Source organism: Ochotona princeps, chromosome 17, assembly GCF_030435755.1.
Source record: "Ochotona princeps isolate mOchPri1 chromosome 17, mOchPri1.hap1, whole genome shotgun sequence".
Taxonomy (NCBI): domain Eukaryota; kingdom Metazoa; phylum Chordata; class Mammalia; order Lagomorpha; family Ochotonidae; genus Ochotona; species Ochotona princeps.
Window position 1 is genome coordinate 17,984,430 of NC_080848.1, and position 24,130 is coordinate 18,008,559.

Below are 24,130 nucleotides of genomic sequence, written 5' to 3' on the forward strand. Positions count from 1 at the left end.
ATAATGCTTATAGATTTGCCCAAAATATCAAATTATACCCCTACACGAAAACCCTTCTAAGTGTTTCCTAGTCTAACAATTAACTCATGTCCAACCCAAATAAACTTTCCCTGATTTCCTAGCATTCCCGGTTGAAATCCTCATTCAGTCTATTACGATCCACTTCCTTTGTCATTTGTTTTAGAAGGAATCTTTCCCTTTTCGAAACTTAGTGACATTTAGTGTCTTTATGGTGACTTCTAGATTCTGCCTTTCATTTTACGTTTAGAATATTTTGTGTGATTTTTTAATACGATCTATGCTGTGTAGGATTGCAAATATTATGTAAATTGAGGATGATTTTTGTTGTCAGTTCAGAACCTGTACTCTTACTATACCAGGGTAGCTGGTAATCTCTGCATTTAGGTGTTTCATTTGTGGTAATACTACAGAGACACCTGACTACCATGTTCTGCCTTCAAGGATATTTGTGCTAATACATTTTACATCTTGAAATACAGATTATGCATTATCATTTGTTTTGCATGTACATTTAAGTCAGAGCTTTAGTTTGAAAAGTGTGGATTAGGCTATATTTGAGTTCTGATTGTGAAAGATGTAGATGCTATTAATCTATTATAAAAGGCATGTTATAAAATAATTTTGTAAACAGTTTTGATAAAAATGAGAACCACTCTCATTTTTTAGATAAACAGGCATTTATAGTAAATGTACCAAATAGCAGCTTAACTAAGATACTATGTATCAAGTCACCTTTGCCCAACACTAGATTCAGGGTGCGAGTCCAACTGCTCAGGGCAGTTCATGGGACACTTGCACAGATCATTCTTAGATTCCTTGCTGATTTGGATGTTGCCTGGGGATCAGCCATGTCGGCACCAGTTATAACACTGGGAATGGTTACAAACACAGAATCTCTGGTGAGACTGGCCAAATCAAAAATCTGCATTTTTCACCGTAACCCCAGGGAATTCCTGTACACACTGCAATTTGACAAGCCTTGCCCATAGTTTGAACATCCTCAGAACCTGGTGTCACTCTTATAGCATTTATGGTGTTTTATAATCTTCATATATGTGCTTTAGCACATGTTTTTGTCTAAATGAAAATGAAGGGCCTGGCACGATAGCCTAGTAGCTAAATTCCTCACCTTGAATGTGCCGGGATCCCATATGGGCACCGGTTCATATCCCAGCTGCTCCACTTCCCTTCCAGCTCCCTGCTTGTGGCCTGGGAAAACAGTCAAGGACGGCCCAAAGCCTTGGGACCCTCCACCCATGTGGGAGACCCAGAAGAAGCTCCTGGCTCCTGGCTTCAGATCAGGTCAGCTCCTGCCACTGTGGCCACTTGGGGAGTGATCTAGCAGATGGAAGATCTCTGTCTCTCCTCCTCTCTGTAAATCTGACTTTCCAATAATAATAATAAATCTAAAAAAGTTCATTAAAAACCAAAATGCTTATGTTAAAAGTTGAACAATGAAAGCTTTTATAAAGTTAATTCTGACTCATCTTGGAGAACATTTATTACAGATTACAATTTAAAAGAAACTTTCTTTTTGAAAAGATTTATTTATTTATTTATTTTTAAAGATTTACTTTTATTACAAAGTCAGATATACAGAGAGAGGAGGAGAGACAGAGAGAGGAAGATCTTCCGTCCGATGATTCACTCCCCAAGTGAGCCGCAACGGGCCGATGCGCGCTGATCTGAAGCCAGGAACCAGGAACCTCTTCCAGGTCTCCCACGCGGGTGCAGGGTCCCAATGCATTGGGCCGTCCTCAACTGCTTTCCCAGGCCACAAGCAGGGAGCTGGAAGGGAAGTGGAGCTGCTGGGATTAGAACCGGCGCCCATATGGGATCCCGGGGCTTTCAAGGTGAGGACTTTTGCCGCTAGGCTATGCCACCGGGCCCTGATTTATTTATTTTTATTGGAAAGGCAGATTTATAGGGAGGAGAGACAGAGAGAAAGATCTTCCATCCGCTGGTTCATCCCCCGCCCCCCAAGTGACTGCAACAGCCAGAGCTGAGCTGATTCCTATGGGTCTCTTATGTGGGCGGAGGGTCCCAAGGCATTCGACCATCCTTCGCTGCTTTCCCAGGCCACATGCAGGGAACTTCTTTATGTGAAAGAATATTTCTTTTTTAAAATTATTTGTTTTTATTGGAAAATTATATATACAAAGAGGAGGAGAGACAGAGAGGGAGATCTTCCGTCCATGGTTCGCTCCCCAGTTGGCCGCAATGGCCAGAGCTGAGCCTATCTGAAGCCAGGAGCCAGGAGCTTCTTCCAGATCTTCCATGTGAATGCAGGGTCCCAAGGTTTTGGGCCGTCCTCAACTGCTTTCCCAGGCCACAAGTAGGGAGCTGGATGGGAAGCTGGGCTGTCGGGGTTAGAACCAGCGCCCATATGGGATCCCAGGGTGTGCAAGGTGAGGACTTCAACTGCTATGCTATTGCTCTGGGCCCAAAAGAATATTTCTTAGTTGCCTGTTATGTGCCATGCTTGCAAAAATATTGGCAATACCGTGAACAAGACAGAACTTTGACACTCGTGGAATTTAGTTCAGGAAAACTGATGAAAAAACAAAAATTAAAAATGAGATAATTGAAATAATGACAAATGCCACAAAATAAATAAAAAGAGCACCAAAATGGAGAATAGTGTTAGACTTCTAAAGAAGAAATTTGACTAGAAATAGAAATTTGGTCATCCCCCGTAAATAAATATTTACAGCCAACTGAGTAAATATAAATGACTACATTAAGAGGAGGGGCTTGAAACAGGAGCTCTGAGAAACACCTTAGTTAGACAGCGGGTGGATGACAAGTAAGAAAGCAGCAAACTACACAGCAGGAGGCCCAGCGGAGTGTGCTGTGGTGGAGTTCGAGAAAGGAGAGTGTTTCATGAAGAATGGGTGATCAGCTGTCCTGAATGTGACTGGAAAGTCAACCAAGAGGAAGACAGAAAGTGTACGTTGGTTGCCAATGACCTTGACAAAAGCGGTTTTTGAGGAGTGGTGAGATGGAAACTTGAAGTCAAATTGATCTGAGTAGGAATGGGAAAAGAGAAACAAGTGTTAACAGGCTGATTTCCTCCAGAAGTTTAGCTGTGAGGGAAAGAAGTCAGTGGGGTATTGCTAAGGGGAAATGTAGATCAAAAAATATTTCTTGTTTTACTTTATAAAGATGAATGACATTTGCATTAGCTATATGAGATTTAGAAATTATAATTATCAGGGAAGTTTGAGGAATTAGCTATCATAATGTGTGAATCAATTTCTGCAGTGTAAGAAATTTTGTGTGGAGCCCATTTAGTAGCTGATTGGTATATAAAATACAGATCCTATAGCAGAGCCATTAGACCCTTGAAAGTCGTTATATTTATTAGTTTATTCTCTTATTGCTTTAAAGTATGAATGAATATCCCATAATTTCTTCAATCTGATGAACTTTTGATTGTTTCTAAAGTGTTTGGCTACATCCAAACATTTTTATGCATATCTTTTGGTAGACATATATATGCATGACTCTGGAATTTATACCTCAGATTAGCATACACTGGGTGTATGTTTAGCTTTGACACATACTGCCCGTTGCCTAAGTGGTTGAATGAGTTTGTCCTCAGGAGAGCAATGTTCGAGATTCCATCTAGTCACAAACTATCAGCACTTGGTATTTTCTATCATTTCTAGTTTCAATCACTCTGGAGGGTGGTTAGCAATATTTGTGGCTTTAATTTGTGTTTTTCTGACAAATAAGGATGTTGAGTATTTTCCTTTATGTTTCTTTATGTTTTCTTATACCTTTCCGTTTGTATATCCTCTTTCCCAAACTTCCCAGAGACTTCTGAGTATTTGTTTTTCTTTTTTTACTTTAATTTTTAAAATTTGGAATGTCTTATTTAAAAACTAATTTTGCAGAGCTGGTATAGTGGGATACAGGCATAACAGGCTCATCTTTCACCTGCAGTGCTGGCGTCTCTTATGGGCACCAGCTGGAGTCCCTGCTCCACATCCAACCCTGCTCCCTGCTGATGGAGAGGATGGCTCAAGTGCCTGGGCCCCTGCAGCCATGTGGAAGAGCCAGAAGAAGCTCCTGGCTCCTGGTTTCTCTCTGACCCAGACCTTCTGTTGCAGTCATTTGGGGTGTGCACAAGCAGATGGAAAATGTTTGTCTCTGACTCTCCCTCTCTGTAATTCTGACTTTTAAACACATTCTTAAGAAAGTAGAATGACATTAAGTGCCTGATTTTCCTTTTCTTTCTGTATGTTTGGTTGCGTGTGATATTCAAGATAAAATAGACATATGTTAATTTTCCTATAACTTTAGTGTAACTGACCTTTGAAGGAAAATAACCCCAGATATTGAATTTGTTGAATTAGCTACCAATGTCAGTAAGTCACCTGCTCCACAGTCTGTAATTTCCTCATTAGGTACTTAATCTAGAGGGAAAAGTTAATACTTTATTGAAAAAAAAAGAAGAAGAAAGGGTAAGGAGAACTGGAATGCTAACATGGGCTATAGTTGATGTGGTATCCTTAGGCAAGACAAGTGTTGATGTTTCTTTTTTTTTTTTTTTTAAAGATTTTATTATTATTGGAAAGCCGGATATACAGAGAGGAGGAGAGACAGAGAGGAACATCTTCCATCCGATGATTCACTCCCCAAGTGAGCCGCAACGGGCCGGTACGCGCCAATCCGATGCCGGGAACCAGGAACCTCTTCCAGGTCTCCCACGCGGGTGCAGGGTCCCAAAGCTTTGGGCCGTCCTCGACTGCCCTCCCAGGCCACAAGCAGGGAGCTGGATGGGAAGTGGAGCTGCCGGGATTAGAACCGGTGCCCATATGGGATCCCAGGGCTTTCAAGGCGAGGACTTTAGCCACGAGGCCACGCCGCCGGGCCCGTCTTGATGTTTCTTAACCTTCACCTCCTCCACGGAAGTAGGGAAGCATGTATGCTGGTGAGATGACTTGCTTTCAAGGCATGGTCTTTGGTTCCTTTTTGTATGTTTGTTTTTAATCGTCCTTTCCTGTCAATCTACAATAATGCATGAAACTTGTCAGTTGAAGTGTTTGAAATTAATTGGGTCTAAAATATTTTCTAAGCTACCCTTCTGGGATCTGTAATCTACATAGAAAGATATTGTAAAACATAATTTAAGTCCTCTGAAACAATGACAAAACTCAAAATATTCTTGTTTCCCTTCTTCACTGACATTGTATCCTTGGTCATACTTTTTTTTTGTAATTATGTCTTGCATCATGTCTGTACAAAGGGGGAATAATAAATAGTATTGCTTCTGTTTATCTTCCAGGATTACTAGTAGATAAAAAGGAGTCTCAGTACACTACTGGGCTGAGTATTTGGTGGCATATTTTTGTACAACAACTAGCAAATATTTTTGGATTTAGAAGAAACTCTTGTTATAGTCAGGGAACTGAATGGTGGCATCCAGTAATCAAATAAACTGTGTCTTTCCAGAGAGGTGAACTAAGGACTTAACATTTCAGGAAATGTGAGTTCAGCTACATTTAAGAAAATTTTTGTGCTGTTTTTATTTTTTCATTTTTTATTTTAAATTTTGAAGTTTATGGTATAATTCTGTATAGTCTGGCGTTCTCTTCCCCACAATTCCCACCTCTGACTGATTTTCCCCATGTTGTCACAACAGTATTCTTTCATAAGGAGTCACAATTCAACCATCAGAGTTTTAGAGTTTTTCAACCATTAGAGTTCTTCCAAAATGTAAAGGGATAATTTTTCTATCCCTTTTGTATAATTGGGAATGCCTAAGCAGAGGCTGTACAGTAGGGAAGTGTTAGAGGAAATTCAAACATGTGGCAGGGAAAGAGTAGTAAGCTCAGGAAGACATATACATACATTAAGTGAATATATTAATATTACATTAGAATATCTACTTATTTTCCTAGTACTTTAATTGCATTGGTAATAATGGTCACTTAAAAAATATTTATTTGAAAGACACAGTGCAAGAGGAGGAGAGAAAGAGAGAGATCTTCCATTTGCTGATCTACTCCTTAAATATCGGCAATAGCCAGGTCTGGGTCAGCTTAAGTCAGATGCCAGGAACTCCATTTGGGTCTCTAATGAAGGTGGCTAGAACCCAAATACTTGGGCCATCATGTGCTGTTTCCGAGATGCATTGGTGCTAGATCAAAAGTGTGGAGTAGTCAAACCCTCAAACCATCCGAATATGGAATGCAGGTAACCCAAGTGACAGCTTAACCACTATGCCAACAGTACCTGTCCCAAGGATTAGTTTTAATTATGCAAAACTGTTCTTGTAATGGAATCCCAGTAATGTATGTGATAGTGCTAAAAACAATTAGTAAAGAACTTCTCAGAAATATTAGGTAACACTTCTCTGCCATGTGTATGTACTCCCAAATGTTAATGTAATTGTGAAAGCATTTTGTAATTTGTGCCTCAATTTCCAAAGCTTTTAGTTAAAAAAGCAAAACTAGGAAATTTAGATAAGCTAATTTTAAATAAGAGGAAGGAGGATAAGGAATTCAATATACTATTATGAAGAGAAAAAAAGACTGTCAACATTCAGAGACAGCTCTCTGGCAGCTGCCAGGCATCAGAGCTGTTGGCAGCTGCTGAATTTAGGAGAGTTTTCTTTTGGAAATTTGACATTTTTCTCACCTTTGGTTCCTAAACTTTCTACTGGGTAAACAGACAAGAAAGTAGAAATTGGAGTTTTAAAATGAATAGGGGAATTTGTTAGCTAGTACTCTTAATTGAATGAAATATCATTTTTTAAGGTTTATTTTATTTATTTGAGTGAGCAAGACCAAGATTTTCCATTCCTCTATTTATTCTCTAAATGGATGCAGTGGTTGGGGTCGGACCAGGCTGAAGCCAGGAACCGAGAACTCCAATGTAGCCTCCCATTTGGATGGCCGAGATCCATGCACTTGGACTGTTACCCGCTGCTTTCCCAGACACATTAACAAGGAGCTGGATTGAAGGTAGAGTATCTGGGACTTCAACTGGTGCTCCAATATAGAGTACTAGCATTGCAGGTGGTGGCTTAACCCATCACTCAACAATGCTGACCTGAATGAAATTATTATTAGAAATAAATTGCATTAAAAACAAAGGCAAGTTTATGATCATTTTAGTTAAAAGTATTGTTACAGGAGCTGGCACCATGGCATAGCACTCTGTGCCTTCACCTGTGGCAGCAGCATCTCATATGGGCACCAATTCAAGTTCCAGTGGCTTCACTTCTGATTCAGCTCTCTGCTAATGATCTGGGAAGACAGTGGATGACAGCCCAAGTCCTTGGACCCTGTACCCACACAGGAAACCTAGAAGAATATCCTGGAAGAAGAATCCTGGCTTCTGACCAGCCCAACTCTGGCTGTTGTGGCCATTTTGGGAATGAACCAGCAAATGGAGGATCTCTGTAATTCCACCTTTCAAATAAAAATAAATATTTTTAAAGTATGTAGTTACAAGTGTTCTTGCTAATGTAAATATTTAGTTTTATTCATAATTTTTAGAACAGAAATAAAACTATTCTCCTCTGTTTCTGTGACATAATTGTTTTAGATCCCATGTATAGATGAGACCATGCACTATTTGCCTTTCTTTTTTTGTTTGTTTTTATTTAAAAGGTGAGGAGATCACAGATGTGTATGGAGCATGTACAAGCATGGAGTGGGCTGTGAGGGCAAATGTGGGGTAGAGGGAGATGTTTCTGCCTTCCATTCTGTGTCTGCAGGAAGACATAGATTGCTCCTGCATGTTGCCAATCTTCAAGTACTCTGGGGAAAGGGAGCGATTTCATGATACTACCTCATGTCCCCCATGAGGGGAAGTATATCCTGGGGGAGGGGTTGTTTTACTTACAGATAGGCAGGAGGGATTTACACAGATCAGGGGTGTGACTTCCAGCTTGTGACCCTAAGCTAGCTACCTACCTGGCCCATTTCATTTCCCTCCACAGAGATTTCTGACTCTTAATCTAAGGGTTGCTGAAAGGTGCATATTCATCCTATCTTCTATATTACTTCTTGCTGATCAGGGGCATAGGGCTTGCAACTCTGTCTCACCTATAGGATCCCCTTCATGAGCCAGAGTGCTGTGTGCCCTATGTCTTCATCAATGCTTTGAGATGTTGACTCATTTCTATAGGAGTTAGGTATGTAGGTGGTCTAATCAAGCACCATATGTGCTGAGGCCAGACCATACACTCGTGGATTCTGGTTCCTGACGTTGGAGATCCTAACGTGTCTGAAGTCACCATGAGGTGAAAGGGTTGAGTGTTTGCTGACACCCAGAGCCATTGGTGGACCTCCCCTATAGCAGTTGCAGTGGCCTGGCTTAGAGAGCCATGATGCACTGGCTCTTCAGGCCCCTGTCCTGTCTTGTGCCCTGCCTCTTGCACACATCAGCAGGTGCAATGGCCTGGCCCATGGAGGCCCAAGTATTTGCCTTTCTGTGCCTAACTTGTTTCACTTGACGACATCCAGGCTCATCCATGGTTTCACAAAAAGCATGATGTCCTTCTTTTTAAAGGCTGAGTAGTATTCCATTGTGTACTGATACAGAATTCATTTTAGCCATTCCTTTGTTGATGAACACTTAAGTTAATTTCATATCTTGGCTATTATGAATAATGCTGTATTAATTGAGATTTTAAATAGTTATTTTAAATAAACAGCTTTGCAGTAGAACTAAACATCATTTAGATTCTTAGATTCTAGAATCCAGAGTAGTTCTGTTCAGTAGAACTTTGTGCAGTGATGGCAGTGTCCTTTTTATGCACTGAACAATGTAGCAGCCACTATCCATGAGTCCTTGAAATATGGCTGGTGTGACTAAAGCAATAAACCTTAAATTTACATAGTTACATGTGACTAGTGACTACTGTATTGGACAATATATTAGTTGTAGTAGCAGCAGATATAGAACACAGCTCCACAAAGTTGTTTTTTCTAATAAACAAGATGGTGAATATTTTAGGCTTTGAGAATCATTTAATCTTTGCTTCAGCTACTCAATCTGCCTTTGTATGAAAGCTGTCATAGATAGTACATAGATGGCCTGATTATATTCCACTGAGCCTTTATGGATGGATACTATAATGTGATTTAATTTCACTTTTTAACAACAGTTTTATGAATTGTATTTGAAAGGCAGAGATACAGAGAGAGAGGGAGAGAGGGAAATAGAGAGAGAGAGAAACCTATTTTCTGAGCCACTCCCCAAATGACAGCAACAGCTAGAGCTGGGCCAGGCTGAAGCCAAGATTTCTTAGGTGGGTGGCAGGGGCTCAAGTACTTGGGCCATCTTCTGTTGCTTTCCCAGGCACATTCACCAGGAGTTGGATTTGAAGTGCAACAGCTGGGATTTGAAACAGTGCCCATATGCTGGCATTGCAGGTAGTATCTTAACTCAATATGCTGTAGTGCCAGTCCTAATGTAATTTACAAATGTCATGAAATAAAATTATTATGACTTTTTTCAATACTTAAAAAATTTAAAAACCATTCTTAGCTCACAGGCCATGCAAAAGTAAACGATGAGCCATAATTTGACAAACCTTGCTTTTGAATTAAGAGGGATCAACGATAACGATGTAAACGTTTGTGTGTTCATTCAGCAATTATTTATTGAGTGTTCATCATGAAGAAGCACTGTTTGAGAGAAGCAACAGTACCGAAGAGACACAATCCCTATTTTCATGGCACTTACCCTGTGGTGGGGAGAGAGAGAAAAAAATATGAACAATGGTGGTAATGAAATTTTTTGAAGAAAAACAGAATAAGAGATAGAAGAGTGACAATGGAGGGTGACATATAGAATAGTTATTTAAAGCTCTGATGAAGTTACTTTTGAAAAGACACATTAATAAAGAGAGGAAGTAAGCTAAGTGATTATGGAAGAACATTAAAGTCAATGGAAAGAGCAAATAGAAAGGACCCAGAGCAGAAGCAGTTGTTACCTGTTTGAGTAACAGGAGAAAATTCAAAAGATTTCTATTTCAACAACAGCAATCCACTTCAAGCTTATTTCATCGTTTGTACTAGGTATCTCTGAATATTAGTATAGGAAACTGTTTTCTTCTCCCCTCCTCTCTCCCTTCCCTCTCTCCCTCTCTGCCTCACTTTCTTCCTTCCTTTTTCCCTTCCATGAGATAGAGTGCACAAGCATCCCCATCTACTGGTTCACTTGCTAAATACCCACAGCAGCTGCAGCTGGAACAAGGCTGGGTCAGGGCCAAAGCCAGGAGTTGAGAACTCAGCTCAAGAATCCAATACTTGAGTCATTACTGCTGTTTTCTAGAGTCTGCATTGGCAGGAAGCTGAAACCAAAATCTAGATGTGGATATTGAATCCAAGCACTGTGAGGAGGGATACAGGCATATTAACAAATGTCTTAGCCATTAATCCATACACCTGCCTTTAAGAAATTAATTCTATAAAAAGTAATATAGGGATTCTTCCTACTTAGCTTTCTAGAGCCTCATTAAGGAAAATATTTTAAAACTGTGTCTGTTACTTACACATGAGAAAGATCCCAATAGGCTCTGTCAAGTGGTCAGTTTTTCATGTTTTTGTGGAGTGGGGGTGTGGTGCCAAAGTGTAAGGAGATTTAAAAATTATTAAAAGCTAAAAGGTGTTGCTATACACAGAGGTGTTTATCAAGCTTTGGTTTTTATTTGGGAATTCCTTCACCATCTGTCTAATATCAGTTTAATGGGCTTCATGTTCTAATAGTGACCTCTAAGTTTTGGGGGAAATGTACCTCAGTCTATTTTGTCCTTGTGTTTTAAGTACTTTTTAGTACCTAAGTGAAATATTCACGCAACCTGGGTATAGAAGGTTTTAATGTCTCTTAAGGTGTTAGTTACAGTACACAAAAGGTACTTGAAAAAGTAAGAGCTATTTAGATGTCACTATCAGATTTAAAAGGACTTTTGCCTTTAGGTCACCAAACGAAAAACCACGTTGCTGTGCAGTAACTAAAGGATATTCCCACATGAAGGTTGCTCATGTGAAACCTTTGTGCTAGTTTTCTTTCTTTTTTTCTGTTAAGAATTCTTTCAGTATGCAGTTGAAAGTTGCATAGTTAGCTTTTTCATTTTCAATTAAAAAACACTAAACAACTTGCAGAAAAGTTGATAACAGTACAAAAATCTATCTTTTCTGGAAATTTCGAAAATGAACTGCTGACATGATGCTCTGTCATTGTCTAATATATGGTATGTTTGTCCTTCCTTCTACAAAAACGCAACACACCAATCAACCCAGGAAATGAATGCTATTACGAGGGTATTTACTCCTCACACCCCTTCTAGTTTTCTCCAAGGATTCAGGTCAGAAAGACACATTGCATTTAGTTGTTGTGTCTTCAGTTTTTCAGTTTAGTTTTTGTGACCTTAATACTTTTGAGGGGGTTATAAGCCAGTCGCTTCATATACTATACTTCAGGTAAAATGAGTTTGCTTTTTGCTAGTTTGATGTGTGATATGGGCATGTATTTGGAAAGGAATGTCCCAGAAGTGATTCTGTGTTCTTATCAATCAGCACATGTCCCCTGTGTGTCCCATTCATGTTGATAATCACATGTAGCTTTGCTCAGCTGTAACAGTGTCAACCATCCATCAGCACCATCAAGTTGCTGTTTCATCTTTGTAATTTATAGGTATTTTTGAAATAAGCATTTTATACCAATGTAAATATCCCATTTGTTATCAAATGTTCAATCTATTTGCTTATTGACAAGGGGGCCAGCCAGCACTGTGGTAAAGCCACCATCTCTGGAACTGGCATACCATTATGGTCCCCCGTTCAAGTCCTGGCTGATTCACACTTCCTCCTGGCCAGCTCCTTGCTAATGCTCCTGGGAAAGCAGTGGAAGGTAGCCCAAATCTTTGAGCCCCTGCATCCATGTAAGAGACTCAGAAAGCTACTTGCTGGCTCCGTCAGTCCAGCTCTGGTTGTTGCAGCCATTTGGGGAGTAAACCAGTGTATTTAAATAAATAAATCTTAAAAGAAAAAAGAAAAGGCAGACCCAGAAGGAGAAGGAGTTCCTGGCTCCTGGCTTCAGATCAGCTCAGCTCTGGGTGGCCATTTGGGGAGTGAATCAGTGGACAGAAGATGTTCTTACTGTCTCTCCTTCTTTCTGTGTATTTGTCTTTCCAATATAAATAAAGAATTTTTTAAAAAGTCTTGCCAAAGATGATCATACCTGTCTAATCACAAGAAACAAATCCTAATTGGAAGGCATTCTACAAAATAAACTTCTCAAATTATAAAGATAATCCAAAGGGAGAAAGAATGTCTAAGGAAACTGTCACAACTAGGAGCTCAAGGAAGCTTTATGTCTGAATATAATGTGAAACACAAAAAGAGCATTAGGTAAAACTAAGGAAATCTGAAAGAGTAGTTGTTTAGCCTAAGGTTAAGATCCTTACACCCTTACACCTGAGTATCTGGGTTTGCTTCTCAGCCCCTGTCCTCAACAGTCTAGTTTCCTAGTACAGACCCAGGGAGGGAGCAGTGATGGCTCAAATAACTGACTTCCTGGTGTCTACAAGGGAGGCATGGATTGGGTCTGGAGTGTTATCTTCAGCCCAGTGCAATCCTGACCATTGTGAGTATTTAGACAGTAACGCAGACACATGTATATTCTCTCAATTAGTAGAACTTTAAGGAAGATGGAATTAAAAGGAGACCTGAATACTTAAATAGTAACAATATCAATATTTGTTAGCTAATTGTCATCAAAGTGGCATACTAATGTATCAGTAGAGGAAACTGATATGAGGTGTATGGAACTCTGTAGTATTTTGTAGTTTCTCTATAATTTAAAACTATTCTAGTGCCCAGTAGCTCGATTGGCTAGCTCTCTGCCTTGCAAGCGTCAGGATCCCACATGGGTTCTGGATTGTGTCTGGCTATTCCACTTCCCGTCCAGCTCCCTGCCTGTGAAAGACAGCCTGAAGCCTTGGGACCATGTGGGAGACCCAGAAGAAGCTCCTGGCCTCAGATTGACTCAACTCCAGCTGTTGCGGCTTCTTGAGGAGCAGCAGATGGAAGATCTTTCTATCTCTCCTTCTCTCTGTAAATCTGCCTTTCCAATAAAAATAATTAAATCTCTAAAAGAAACAAAACTACTCTACAGTTTAAAAATTTATTTTTAGAGAGTCGTAGTAGTAGTGATATTCATAACAGCAAAAACTAGAAACAGTCTAGATGTCCATCAAAAGGAAAATGGTTAAGCAAACTTGGATAGTTATACCCTGAAGTACTAGTTAGCAGTAAAAAAATAATTAACTACTGGTTGAAAATGACACAAAACAGATGTATCTGAGAAACAGTGAAAGAAGCCTCAGACAAAAGAGCTTATACCATGTGTCTTCCCATTTCACTGAGTTTCTATAATAGACTAATTTATTGGAAACAAACAGAAACCCAGAGTGGTTGTCTTTGAAGCATGTGGGACACTATATCCCTGGAATATCTTGACTAGGAAGGGACTGGAGGGAACTTTTCTGGCTAATTGTAATGTTCTGTCTTAAGAGGGAATTTCATTACATGAGGATATACAATTTTGAAAATCAATTGAATGCTGCACTTATGATCTCTAAAATCTTGTACATGAGTGTTTGATTCTAGTTAATAATATACATGCTGTAGGCCTGGCATGATAGCCTTAGTGGCTAAAATCCCCGCTTTGAATGCTCCAGGATCCCATAAAGGTGCTGATTCTAATCCTGACTGCTCCACTTGCCATCCAGCTCCCTACTTGTGGCCTGGGAAAGAAGCTGAGGACAGCCCAAAGCCTTGGGACCTTGCACCCACGTAGGAGACCTGGAAGAAGCTCCTGGCTCCAGGCTTCAGATTGGCTCAGCTCTGACTGTTGAGGCCACTTGGGGAGTGAACCAGCAGATAGAAGATGTATCTCCTCTCTGTACATCTGACTTTCCAATAAAAATAATCTTAAAAATTAATATGCATGCTGAAGTGGTAAGAATGATGTATATTTATATATGCAACTTATTTTGAAATATATTTAAAAGTCAGTGGGTAGATAAATTGAATGAGGAATAGGAGAAAAGATACATATCAAAGCAAAATCAAAATGTTAACCATAGAATCTAGTTGCTATGAAGTTGTTGTTCACTGTACAAACCCTCTTTTTAAAGAAAGATGTATTTATTTTTACTTGAAAAGCAGATTAACAGAGAGAACTAGAGACAGGGAGAGGGAAAGACAGGAGAGAAAGGTCTTCCATCTGTTGATTCATCCCCCAAATGGCTGTAATAGCTACAGCTGAGCTGGTCCAGAACCTGGAGCCAGGAGCCAGGATTCTTTTGGGTCTCCCAGGTGGGTGCAGGAGTCCAAGGACTTAGGCCTTTCTTTACTGCTTTCCCAAACCACAATCAGGGAAGCAGAGCAATTGGGACATGAACCAGCACCCATATGGAATGCTAGTACTTGGAAGTGGAGGATTCAGCTGTTGAGCCCCAGTGCCGGCCCCATCACTGCAGACCTTAACTTTTATTTCCATGTGCTTGAAAATGTTTGTTATAGAATGGAGGGAAAAAATAAAGATTATCAGATTCTGTCTGTTGGGATCTACTGTTTTGTTCATTGTTGTTGGTATAAGTTGACACAAAGTTCTCAGTGTGACATTTTGCTGTGACAGTGCCTCATTTTCATTCTCTTTGAAACTCTTTTAGGGATGTCATAAGGGAATAGTCCTGCTTTGAAAGAGGGATTCTGCTGCTCAGGTTTCCAAAGGGATAGCTTTTTTAAACAAGTCTAAGAGATATATCCTAAGAGTTAATATTTTTTATAACTCATTTTTTTCAGATATACAAGCAAATGCAGACCTGAAAAGCACTCAGGAGCAGTCTGTGCCTGCAGGTAACATCACATTTGTAGATGTGCACCTTTACTGAAAAGACCCCAAAAAGAGAAATGTTCTTGTTCTGGCTGCAATAAAAATACTTATGGAACTGTGTATGTGTGTGTGCATATAGGTTTTTTTTTTTAAGGTTTGTTTGTTTGTTTGTTTGTTTATTTTAAAACCAGAAGCCACAAGGAGAGACAGAAAGAGGAAGTGACAATGGAGAGAGAGAGAGAGTGTGAGAGAGAGAGATGTCTTATATCCTCTGATTCTCTGAAATATATGCAACAATCAGGGTAGGAGCAGACCAAACCCAGGAGCCAGGAAGTCCATGCTGGTCTCCCTGCGTGCCTGCAGGGCTCCAGGTACTGGGATCACCTTTCATTGCCTTCCCAGGTGCATCAGCAAGATGCTGCATCCAAAGCGGAATAGCCAGAATTCTAACCAGCGATCTGATATGGGATTCAGGAATTGCAAGTGGTGACTTAATCTGATGTGCCATACCAGTCTTAGAAATGTAGTTTTTAAAAAAATACTGTTTTCTCCTGCTGTTAAAAAAATTGTCCATCTTAGATTATACAAGTTTTTAGGATTATAGGATCAAATCATACCCTATGTAATGTTGATCAATTTTTTTTTTAAAGATTTATTCATTTTATTACAGCCAGATATACACAGAGGAGGAGAGACAGAGAGGAAGATCTTCCATCCGATGATTCATTCCCCAAGTGAGCCGCAACAGGCCAGTGCGCCCCGATCCGAAGCCGGGAACCTGGAACCTCTTCCAGGTCTTCCACATGGGTGCAGGGTCCCAAAGCTTTGGGCCGTCCTCAACTGCCTTCCCAGGCCACAGGCAGGGAGCTGGATGGGAAGTGGAGCTGCCGGGATTAGAACCAGCACCCATATGGGATCCCGGGGCTTTCAAGGCGAGGACTTTAGCCACTAGGCCACGCCGCCGGGCCCGATCAATATTTTTAAAATTCTTTTTAAAAAATTTCAACTGATTGGCTCGGATGTAGACATTTTTTGTTGAATAATATAGGGGCCTGTGTTTATATGATTTGTGTGTTTCACACTAGAATACTGATTAGTAAATTTCTTTGCTAAGGACCAAAACAGAGACGTTTTAGATTTTGCAGGTCATATGTAGTCTCTATCACATATTCCTCTTTGTATTTCTATACAAGCTATTAGAATGCAATAACATCTCCCTCCTAGGCCTATTACAGAAACAGGCCATGATCAGACTTAACTCTTGGGCTGTCATTGGCTGGTCTCTGTTCTAGGATGAGTTATAAACATTTAAAATAAAACATTAAAATAAACCAATGCTTTCTCCATTGGTTCACTTGTTTTGTTTGAGTCAAAGCTTATGTTGTTACAAAATTTATTACTTAAGTGCCTTTCTGTGTTACTGTGAGTTGTAATGTCATATTTCATTGACCCTGAAGCTCATAATGATTATTTAGGTATACGTTATATTTAGTCATTTTGGCTTGAGAAAAGTGGACCATTTTTTAGAACAGTATCACAGAAGATTTTGTATTGTGCAGAAATTAGAAACCTTAGGCATTTATAAACCAGAAAGTAACTCCACAGTCATCACATTTGCAGTGTTCTTAGTCATAGATGTTATAAAATAGGTTTCCATTTTAGTTCCACATTCCAGTAAATGCCCTGCTCCATGTGTTTGGTCATGGAATAAATGTTGCTGTAGAGTTTCTGGTTACCTCTCCTACTTTAGATCAGTCTAAATGCTAGAGGAGTTAATTAGACTGGTTCATATTTTATTGAGCACTGCAAAGGAGCTTGGTAGGAAACAGTGAATTTTCAGTTCATTGTTCTGCTGTTATCTTTTTATTAGGTTACTATCCTTTTTATGTAGTGCTCGCTTTGGCAGCACAAAATAATTGCATTGTTCCTTTTTCTTACTTTTGGTATTATCAATATTTATTGTACAAAGCTGTATTTTCCTTAAGCCTGATTTTTTTAGGCAAATTTGCTGCTTGTTTAAACATGCTTCTCTTATATCTATTTTCTTTTACTTAATTAGCTGCAAAATACTGTGTATTTCTTTTAATCCCTTCTCTGTCTCTGCATTATAATTGAGGTCTTTTGTCCATATTTGCTAAATATAAGCTCAATGTGAACAGACATTATATAGTTATATATCCTTGTTAGCATGTAGTAAATGTTCAAAGAAATAAAGGAACTTTAATTTGGCTCCTAATGTGTTTTCCACAGAATCACATTTCTGATGTGAACAAGAGGGAAGAGATAGAATTTTGAATACAGAAGCTTACTGGCTTTCACTTAGGAAAGCAGTCTTCCCAAATCTAATTATGCCATTGTTTTCAGACATAATATTTCTCAAGCTAAAATTAATAATACATCTTAGGCATAAATAATGGTGACGCTAAATATCTTGATATATCTCAACAGAGACAGAATTTCTCTCCAGAAAGAATATAGTGTGTTTAAAAAAATGTTTATTTTCACCTACTTAAAAGGCAGAGTAGGGCCCGGCAGCGTGGCCTAGCGGCTAAAGTCCTCGCCTTGAGCTCCATATGGGCGCCGGTTCTAATCCCGGCAGCTCCACTTCCCATCCAGCTCCCTGCTTGTGGCCTGGGAAAGCAGTCGAGGACTGCCCAGGGCCTTGGGACCCTGCACCCACGTGGGACACCTGGAAGAGGTTCCTGGTTCCCAGCTTCGGATCAGCGCGCACTGGCCGTTGCGCTCACTTGGGGAATGAATCAGTGGACGGAAGATCTTCCTCTCTGTCTCTCCTCCTCTCTGTATGTCTGACTTTGTAATAAAATAAATAAATATTTTTAAAAAAAAAAGGGCAGAGTGAGAGTAACAATGAGAGTGAGCAAAAAGAGAGAGCTCTTCCATTTGTTGGTTCATTCCCCAAAAGCCCACAGTACCCACGGCAAGACTGGGCCAGACCAGAATCAAGAGTTAGAAACTCTGGCTCTCCACAAGTGAGTAGCAGGGATCTAAGCATGTAAACCATGACCATTGCCTCCAGGGACTCACAGGAGTAAGCTGCATCAGAAGTGGAGCAGCTAGGGCTTGAACTGACACTCGTGTATTGGATGTGAGTATCCAGAGAGGCATCTTAGCCATTGTGCCACAGTTCTCGTGCCCATAAGTGCATTTTTTACTTGAGTGAAAGAAATACACAACTTGTGTGTAATGAAAAGACACATGAACCCTGAGCACAGTTGCAAATCTTAACAAGTTTTTGTATGTCCCTCTTGGGTGTGAAGGGGCTGCTTTTAACCACTAGGGGATTATATAGAATTTAACATTAAATGGAAGTCTACTTAATACTTATACATACTTCTAAATATTTCTTAAAGTTGACTGCATATGTAAAACTTTTTGTCTTTTAGAAAGTCCAGCAGCTTTGAATGACTATAACTTAACCAAATGTCATGAAATAGAAAATGTGGACAGTGCAGAAGGCCCAGCCAATGAAGATGAAGATACAGGAGGTGAGCTGTGGTGGATAAACTAAAACCTAATGGTTGTAGGTGTGGTAAGTTTTGGTGTGAAGAAGAAATTAGTTCTTTAAGGAAAACTTGCTTTTATGGACTTCTTAGAACTGATAGGTTTTATTATTTCGTGAATATTTGAATTTAGCAGCTTGTTATAGAATATTAACAAATATTGAGAATTTAAGATGCTTATATTATGTTCAAATTATATTTCTTTTTTTCAAATATTTATTTATTTGTATTTTCTCTTGGCCAAGATCTCAGTCCAGCAGTCCAATTTGTGAGTCCTTTGAGAAACCCTAAGTTCCCCTATAAGACCCATTCCCAGCCCTGGATCCCACATATGCCATTGGGTGCTGCTGCCCGAATTGATATGGCTGGGCCCCAGTATTGATACTCACCAATGGATGCTACAGCCTAGCCCAGCCTGGTCTACTCCAAGACCTAGCTCTCATGTGACACAGCAGGTACCACAGCCTAGCCTGGCCTGTCCCACACTCATTCTGACTCTCACAAGCATCAGCAGGTGCTGGAACTTAGCCCAGTTTGGCTCAGGCCAGGCTGTCTTGCCTGGCCTGGCCTGGCCTGTCTGCCTGCCAACCCTGACTCCCATGCTCCCCAGAGGGAGCTGCAGACTAGTTGGGGAGTTCCCCAAGTTCTTATACCAGACCTGCTCCCAGCTCCAGATCTCACATGTGCCAGTGGGAGTAACAGTTCTGCTTGGCATGGTCTGTCCTCAGTCCTAGCCCTTGCATGCGCCATTAGGTGCTGCAGCCTGGTCCCACCCAGCCTTCTCTCAGCCCCAGCTCCTGTGAATGTCGGGTAGTTTCCTGTCAGGTGAGTTCCATGGTCCAGCCTGGCCCGACCCACCACTGCTCCCCAACGCTCCACATAAACTGGCAGATTCTACAGTTCCACAGAAGTGAACCTGCAGTTATCTCACAGAATCTGTTACTAGATCCTGCTGTTTCGTGATCTTGTGGATGCTGTGGCTCAATCTGACATGGTCTACCCCCTGCTCTGACACTCACGGGCAGGTACTGCAGCCTGGCCTAGCCAGGCATGCACCTAGCCTCAGCTTTGCTGAATGCCAGTGAGCGGCAGGTGATGCTATTTAGACCAGCCCAGGTTTCCCACGTGGGTGATGCCTTGGCCGACCTAGACATGCCGTCTGGTTTCCTCCTCTAAACTGCTGAATCTAAGCTTCCTTGCTTACCTGTAAGTGCAGAAACCTGATCCATGGAAGACCTAAGAAATCATTCCTTCCTTGTTAAACATGCCCTCAGCCATGTAGGCTGATCTACCCCATCGTGCCCCCAGAACTCTTTCCTGGGCAATGTGCAACCCCCTAACCTGGAGGCCAGAGTGGCATGTCCTGAGGTGCCTGGAGTTCCCTGCCTTTCCTTTTTATCTTGAAAAAAAAAAAGTGGGGGTGGGGTGGGGTGGGTGGGTAGTGTGATGGCTCAGTGGCTAAATCCTTGCCTTGCACATGCTGGGATTTGCCTTGCACATGCCTTACACATGTTCCCGTATGGGTACTGGTTCGTGCCCTGGCAGCTCCACTTCCCATCTAGCTGCCTGCTTGTGGCCTGGGAAAACAGTGGTGGATGGCCCAAAGCCTTGGGACTCTGCTCCTTCGTGGGGGACCCAGAAGAATCTCCTGGCTTCTGGTCTCAAATTGGCTCAGCTCTGGCCGTTGCGGGCACTTAGGGAATGATTAACCAGACAGAATATCTTTCTTTCATATCTCCTTCTCTCTGTAAATCTGCCTTTCCAATAAAAATAAATGAATTAAAAAAAAAAAAAAAAACAGGGCCTGGTGGCGTGGCCTAGCGGCAAAAGTCCTCGCCTTGAAAGCCCTGGGATCCCATATGGGCGCCAGTTCTAATCCCAGCAGCTCCACTTCCCATCCAGCTCCCTGCTTGTGGCCTGGGAAAGCAGTTGAGGACGGCCCAAAGCTTTGGGACCCTGCACCCGCGTGGGAGACCTGGAAGAGGTTCCTGGTTCCCGGCATCGGACCGGCGCGCACCGGCCTGTTGCGGCTCACTTGGGGAGTGAATCATCAGATGGAAGATCTTCCTCTCTGTCTCTCCTCCTCTCTGTATATCTGGCTTTCCAATAATAATAAATCTTTAAAAAAAAAAAAAAAAGAGGAAGCAACTCCATTGGCATACTGGTATAATAAACACAAATTTGGCAGTAACCAGGTTCAGAATACCTGCAAGCTAATGGCTGTTTTTTTCCTAGTAGTGCAGCACTTGCCTAGGCACAAGGCAGCCTAGGCAGTTGCTTATAGCCGGGATGATTCATTTTCAAATGGCCACAGTGGCCAGAGCAGACCTACTCTAGAGCCAGGAGGCAGGAGCCAGGAAACAGGAACTTCTTTTTGGGTCTACCGTGTAGGTGCATGGGCCCCAAGGACTTGAGCCATCCTCCATGCAAGCAGGGAGTTGGGTCAGATGTGGAGCAGGTGGGACAAAGTGGGGCCCATACAGGCTGTTGGCATGCAGGTAGAGGATTAGTATGCTACACCACCATTCCACACCCCCAACATGTAAATTGTTAAATATATATATATATGCTTTATATATTTATATATATATATAATTGGAAAGGCAATATACAGACAGAAAAATCTTCTATCTGCTGGTTCCCTCCCCAAGTGACCACAATGGCCAGAACTGAGGTAATCTAAAGCTGGGAGCCAGGAACTTCTTCCGGGTTTCCCATGCGGGTGCATGGTCCCAAGGCTTTTGGCTATCTTCTATAACCCTCCCAGGCCACAAACAGAAAGCTGGATGGGAAGCGGGGCAGCCAGGAGCACAAACTGGTGCCCATATGGGATCCTGTCACTTGTAAGGTGAGGATTTAGCCACTGGGTTATTGTGCCAGGTCCTTAGCAGGCTAATTTTTAAGTAGATAATTTTGCATGGCCTGCAAATGATGTTGTAAGTATCCAAATGACTCCTCACAAAAAAAAAGTTCCCCACTCCTGCTGTATAGCCATCTGTATTGTTCCACCGTGAGCTGTAGATCAACCTAAACATGTTGTCACACTCCTCAGCATTTGAAAACTTAAATGCCACTCCTAAATTCTCAAAATCCATTTTAGTCAAAATTTTTAAGAAAGCTGATTATAGGGCCCGGTGCTGTAGCCTAGTGGCTAAAGTCCTTGTCTTTCATCTGCTGGAATCCCATATGGGCACCAGTTAGTGTCCTGGCTGCTCCACTTCCCACCTAGCTCCCTGCTTGTGGCCTGGGAAAGCAGTCAAGGATGACCCAGGATTTTGGGATCCTTCACTCATGTGGGAGACCCGGAAGAAGCTCCTGGCTCCTGGCTTTGGATCAGCTCAGCTCCAGCTATTGCGGCCACTTGGAAAGTAAACCAGTGGACAGAAGATCTTTGTCTCTCCTTTTCTCTGTAAATCTACCTTCCTAATAAAAAATAAAATACATCTTTTTTTAAAAGAAAGCTGATTATACAGTTCTATAACAGACAGTAAATCATTTACACTGTAATCTCTGGTTTCAGTTGTTTCTTGGTTTTCTCCTCTCAAATTGGACCACCTTTTTGGTGACCGGAGATCTCGTAGTTATTCGTTGTTGTTCCCACACAATGCTTTGCTTTGAGTCTAGTATACAAAGTTCAGTCCAGCTGGGATCTGAACTTGGTCCAGCATCAAGATCCAGTAAAACACTCTTCTAATTTCATTTTAACTACTTTTTTAAAAGATTTGTTTTATTTTCATTACAAAGTCAGATATATAGAGAGGAGGAGAGACAGAGAGGAAGATCTTCTGTCCAATGATTCACTCCTCAAGTGGCTGCAATGGCCGATGCTGTACCGATCCAAAGCCAGGAGCCAGGAACCTCTTCCAGGTCTCCCACACGGGTGCAGGGTCCCAAGGCTTTGGGCCATCCTCTACTGCTTTCCCAGGCCACAAGCAGGGACTTGGATGGGAAGTGGAGCTGCCGGGATTAGAACCGGCGCCCATAGGGGATCCTGGCACATTCAAGGTGAGGACTTCAGCCGCTAGGCCACGGCGCCGGGCCCTTCATTTTAACTATTACTGTTAAGAGTAACCAAGAGATTGGATATTTCACTATTTTCTTATTAGTTTTTGTTTCCTTGTATGTACAACAAACCATATATCTGGGAGTTGTCTGTCTCCAAATTTGACTGATGAACTCTCTCTTTTTATGTATATATAAAAATGAAGCTATAGCGTCCAGTGTGGTAGTCTGTTGGCTAGAGTCCTCGCCTTGCATGTGCCAGGATCCCATATGGGTGCCGGTTTGTGTCCCAGCTGCTCCACTTCCCATCCTACTCGCTGCTTGTGGCCTGGGAAAGCAGTAAAGGATGGCCCAAAGCCTTGGAACCCTGCACCCACGTGGGAGACCCAGAAGAAGCTCCTGGCTCCTGGCTTTGGATTGGCCCAGCTCCGGTCATTGCAGCCACTTGGGGAATAAACCAGTGGACAGAAGTTCTTTCTGTCTGTCTTTCCTTCTCTCTGTAAATCTGCCTTTCCACTAAAAATAAATAAATCTTAAGAAAAATTAGGCTATAATACCAGAAGTTATCATCACTTTTTAAAGAGTTATTTGTTTTGATTGTAAAGGCAGATTTACAGAAAAAAGGAGAGAGAGAGAGAAAGATCTTGCATCTGCTGATTCACTCCACCGGTGGCCTGAATGGCCAGAACGAGGCTGAATCAGGAGCTTCCTCTGGGTCTCCCACGCAGCTGCAACCAGTGCCTATATGAGTTGCTGGCACTTACAGGTGAAGGATTAACCTGTTGAACTATTGCTTTGGCCCCTAAATTTTCTTCTAGTAATTTGCGGCAGTACAGCTGCTACTCTTTGTCATGGGGGCTCATATTGCCACTTAGGAGTCAGAGTTTCCTCATTCCCTACCTTTGAACTTTTTTCTGACAAAATCATGTTTCTGTAAGTCAGAGATGGTATAGCAAATCCCACTTTTGACATTAATTCCAGGTTTTTTGAATTTTTTTTTTCACAATTTGTAAGGGTACAAGAGCAAGACAGAAATGAGACGATACAATACAAAAAAAGAGACCACACATTCAGCCAGTTCATATTTATTCAAACTTGAGAGGCACCCACTACCCATGAGGATAGAGAGTGCAGGTTAGAGAGCACACTGTTAGACACATGGGATGATGACTGAGCTCTTCAGACAGTGGTGTGGCTGTGTGGCAGCCTCATCCTGTTTGCGGTCCAGCACCAGTAAGCGTGTCTGCAGACTGCAGATCACTGTGGAGTCCAACAATTCAATTTAATTTTAAGACCAATTCCTGGAGTTAGTACAGACCTCACAAGTTAAGATCTTAGACCCCCTAAGACTGTTTGCCCTTTGGATGTCAGTCACCAGAACCAAGTCTAGATTACTTGTCTTTCCTGTCAATCTGGGGTTCTCACAACTTTCTTCATGGTTGATAATTTGCTAGAATGATTCACAGAACTTAGGACACTACTTTACCTACCGTTACTGGTTTATGATCTGGGATAAAATTCAGGAGCAGCCAAACGGAAGAGCTGCATAAGGTGAGGTACGGCAAAGAGGAGGTCAGCGCTTACCCCTGCGAAAGGCACCCTCACCGTCCCCACGTGTTCACCAGCTACCCTATACTGAGGCTCTCTGGAGGCCCCATGCTAAGTCACCTCATTAGCATAAGTTCAGATGCTATTGACCGGAGCTTGGACAAGCATTG

General features: G+C 41.6%; 1 protein-coding gene across 2 annotated transcripts in view; it reads left to right on the plus strand.

Annotated features, from left to right (window-relative positions):
- The window catches only part of IKZF3 (IKAROS family zinc finger 3), a 94,494-nt gene that overhangs the window by 10,008 nt on the left and 60,356 nt on the right, over window positions 1-24,130 (plus strand). For both annotated transcript variants that reach the window (XM_058676597.1, XM_004591151.2), the window contains exons 2-3: window positions 14,859-14,912; window positions 18,294-18,395. Coding sequence is in view for 1 of the 2 variants with exons in the window: in XM_004591151.2 (XP_004591208.2) it covers window positions 14,859-14,912; window positions 18,294-18,395 (156 nt within the window). In the remaining variant the exon portion in view is untranslated. The remainder of the gene's footprint in view (window positions 1-14,858; window positions 14,913-18,293; window positions 18,396-24,130) is intronic.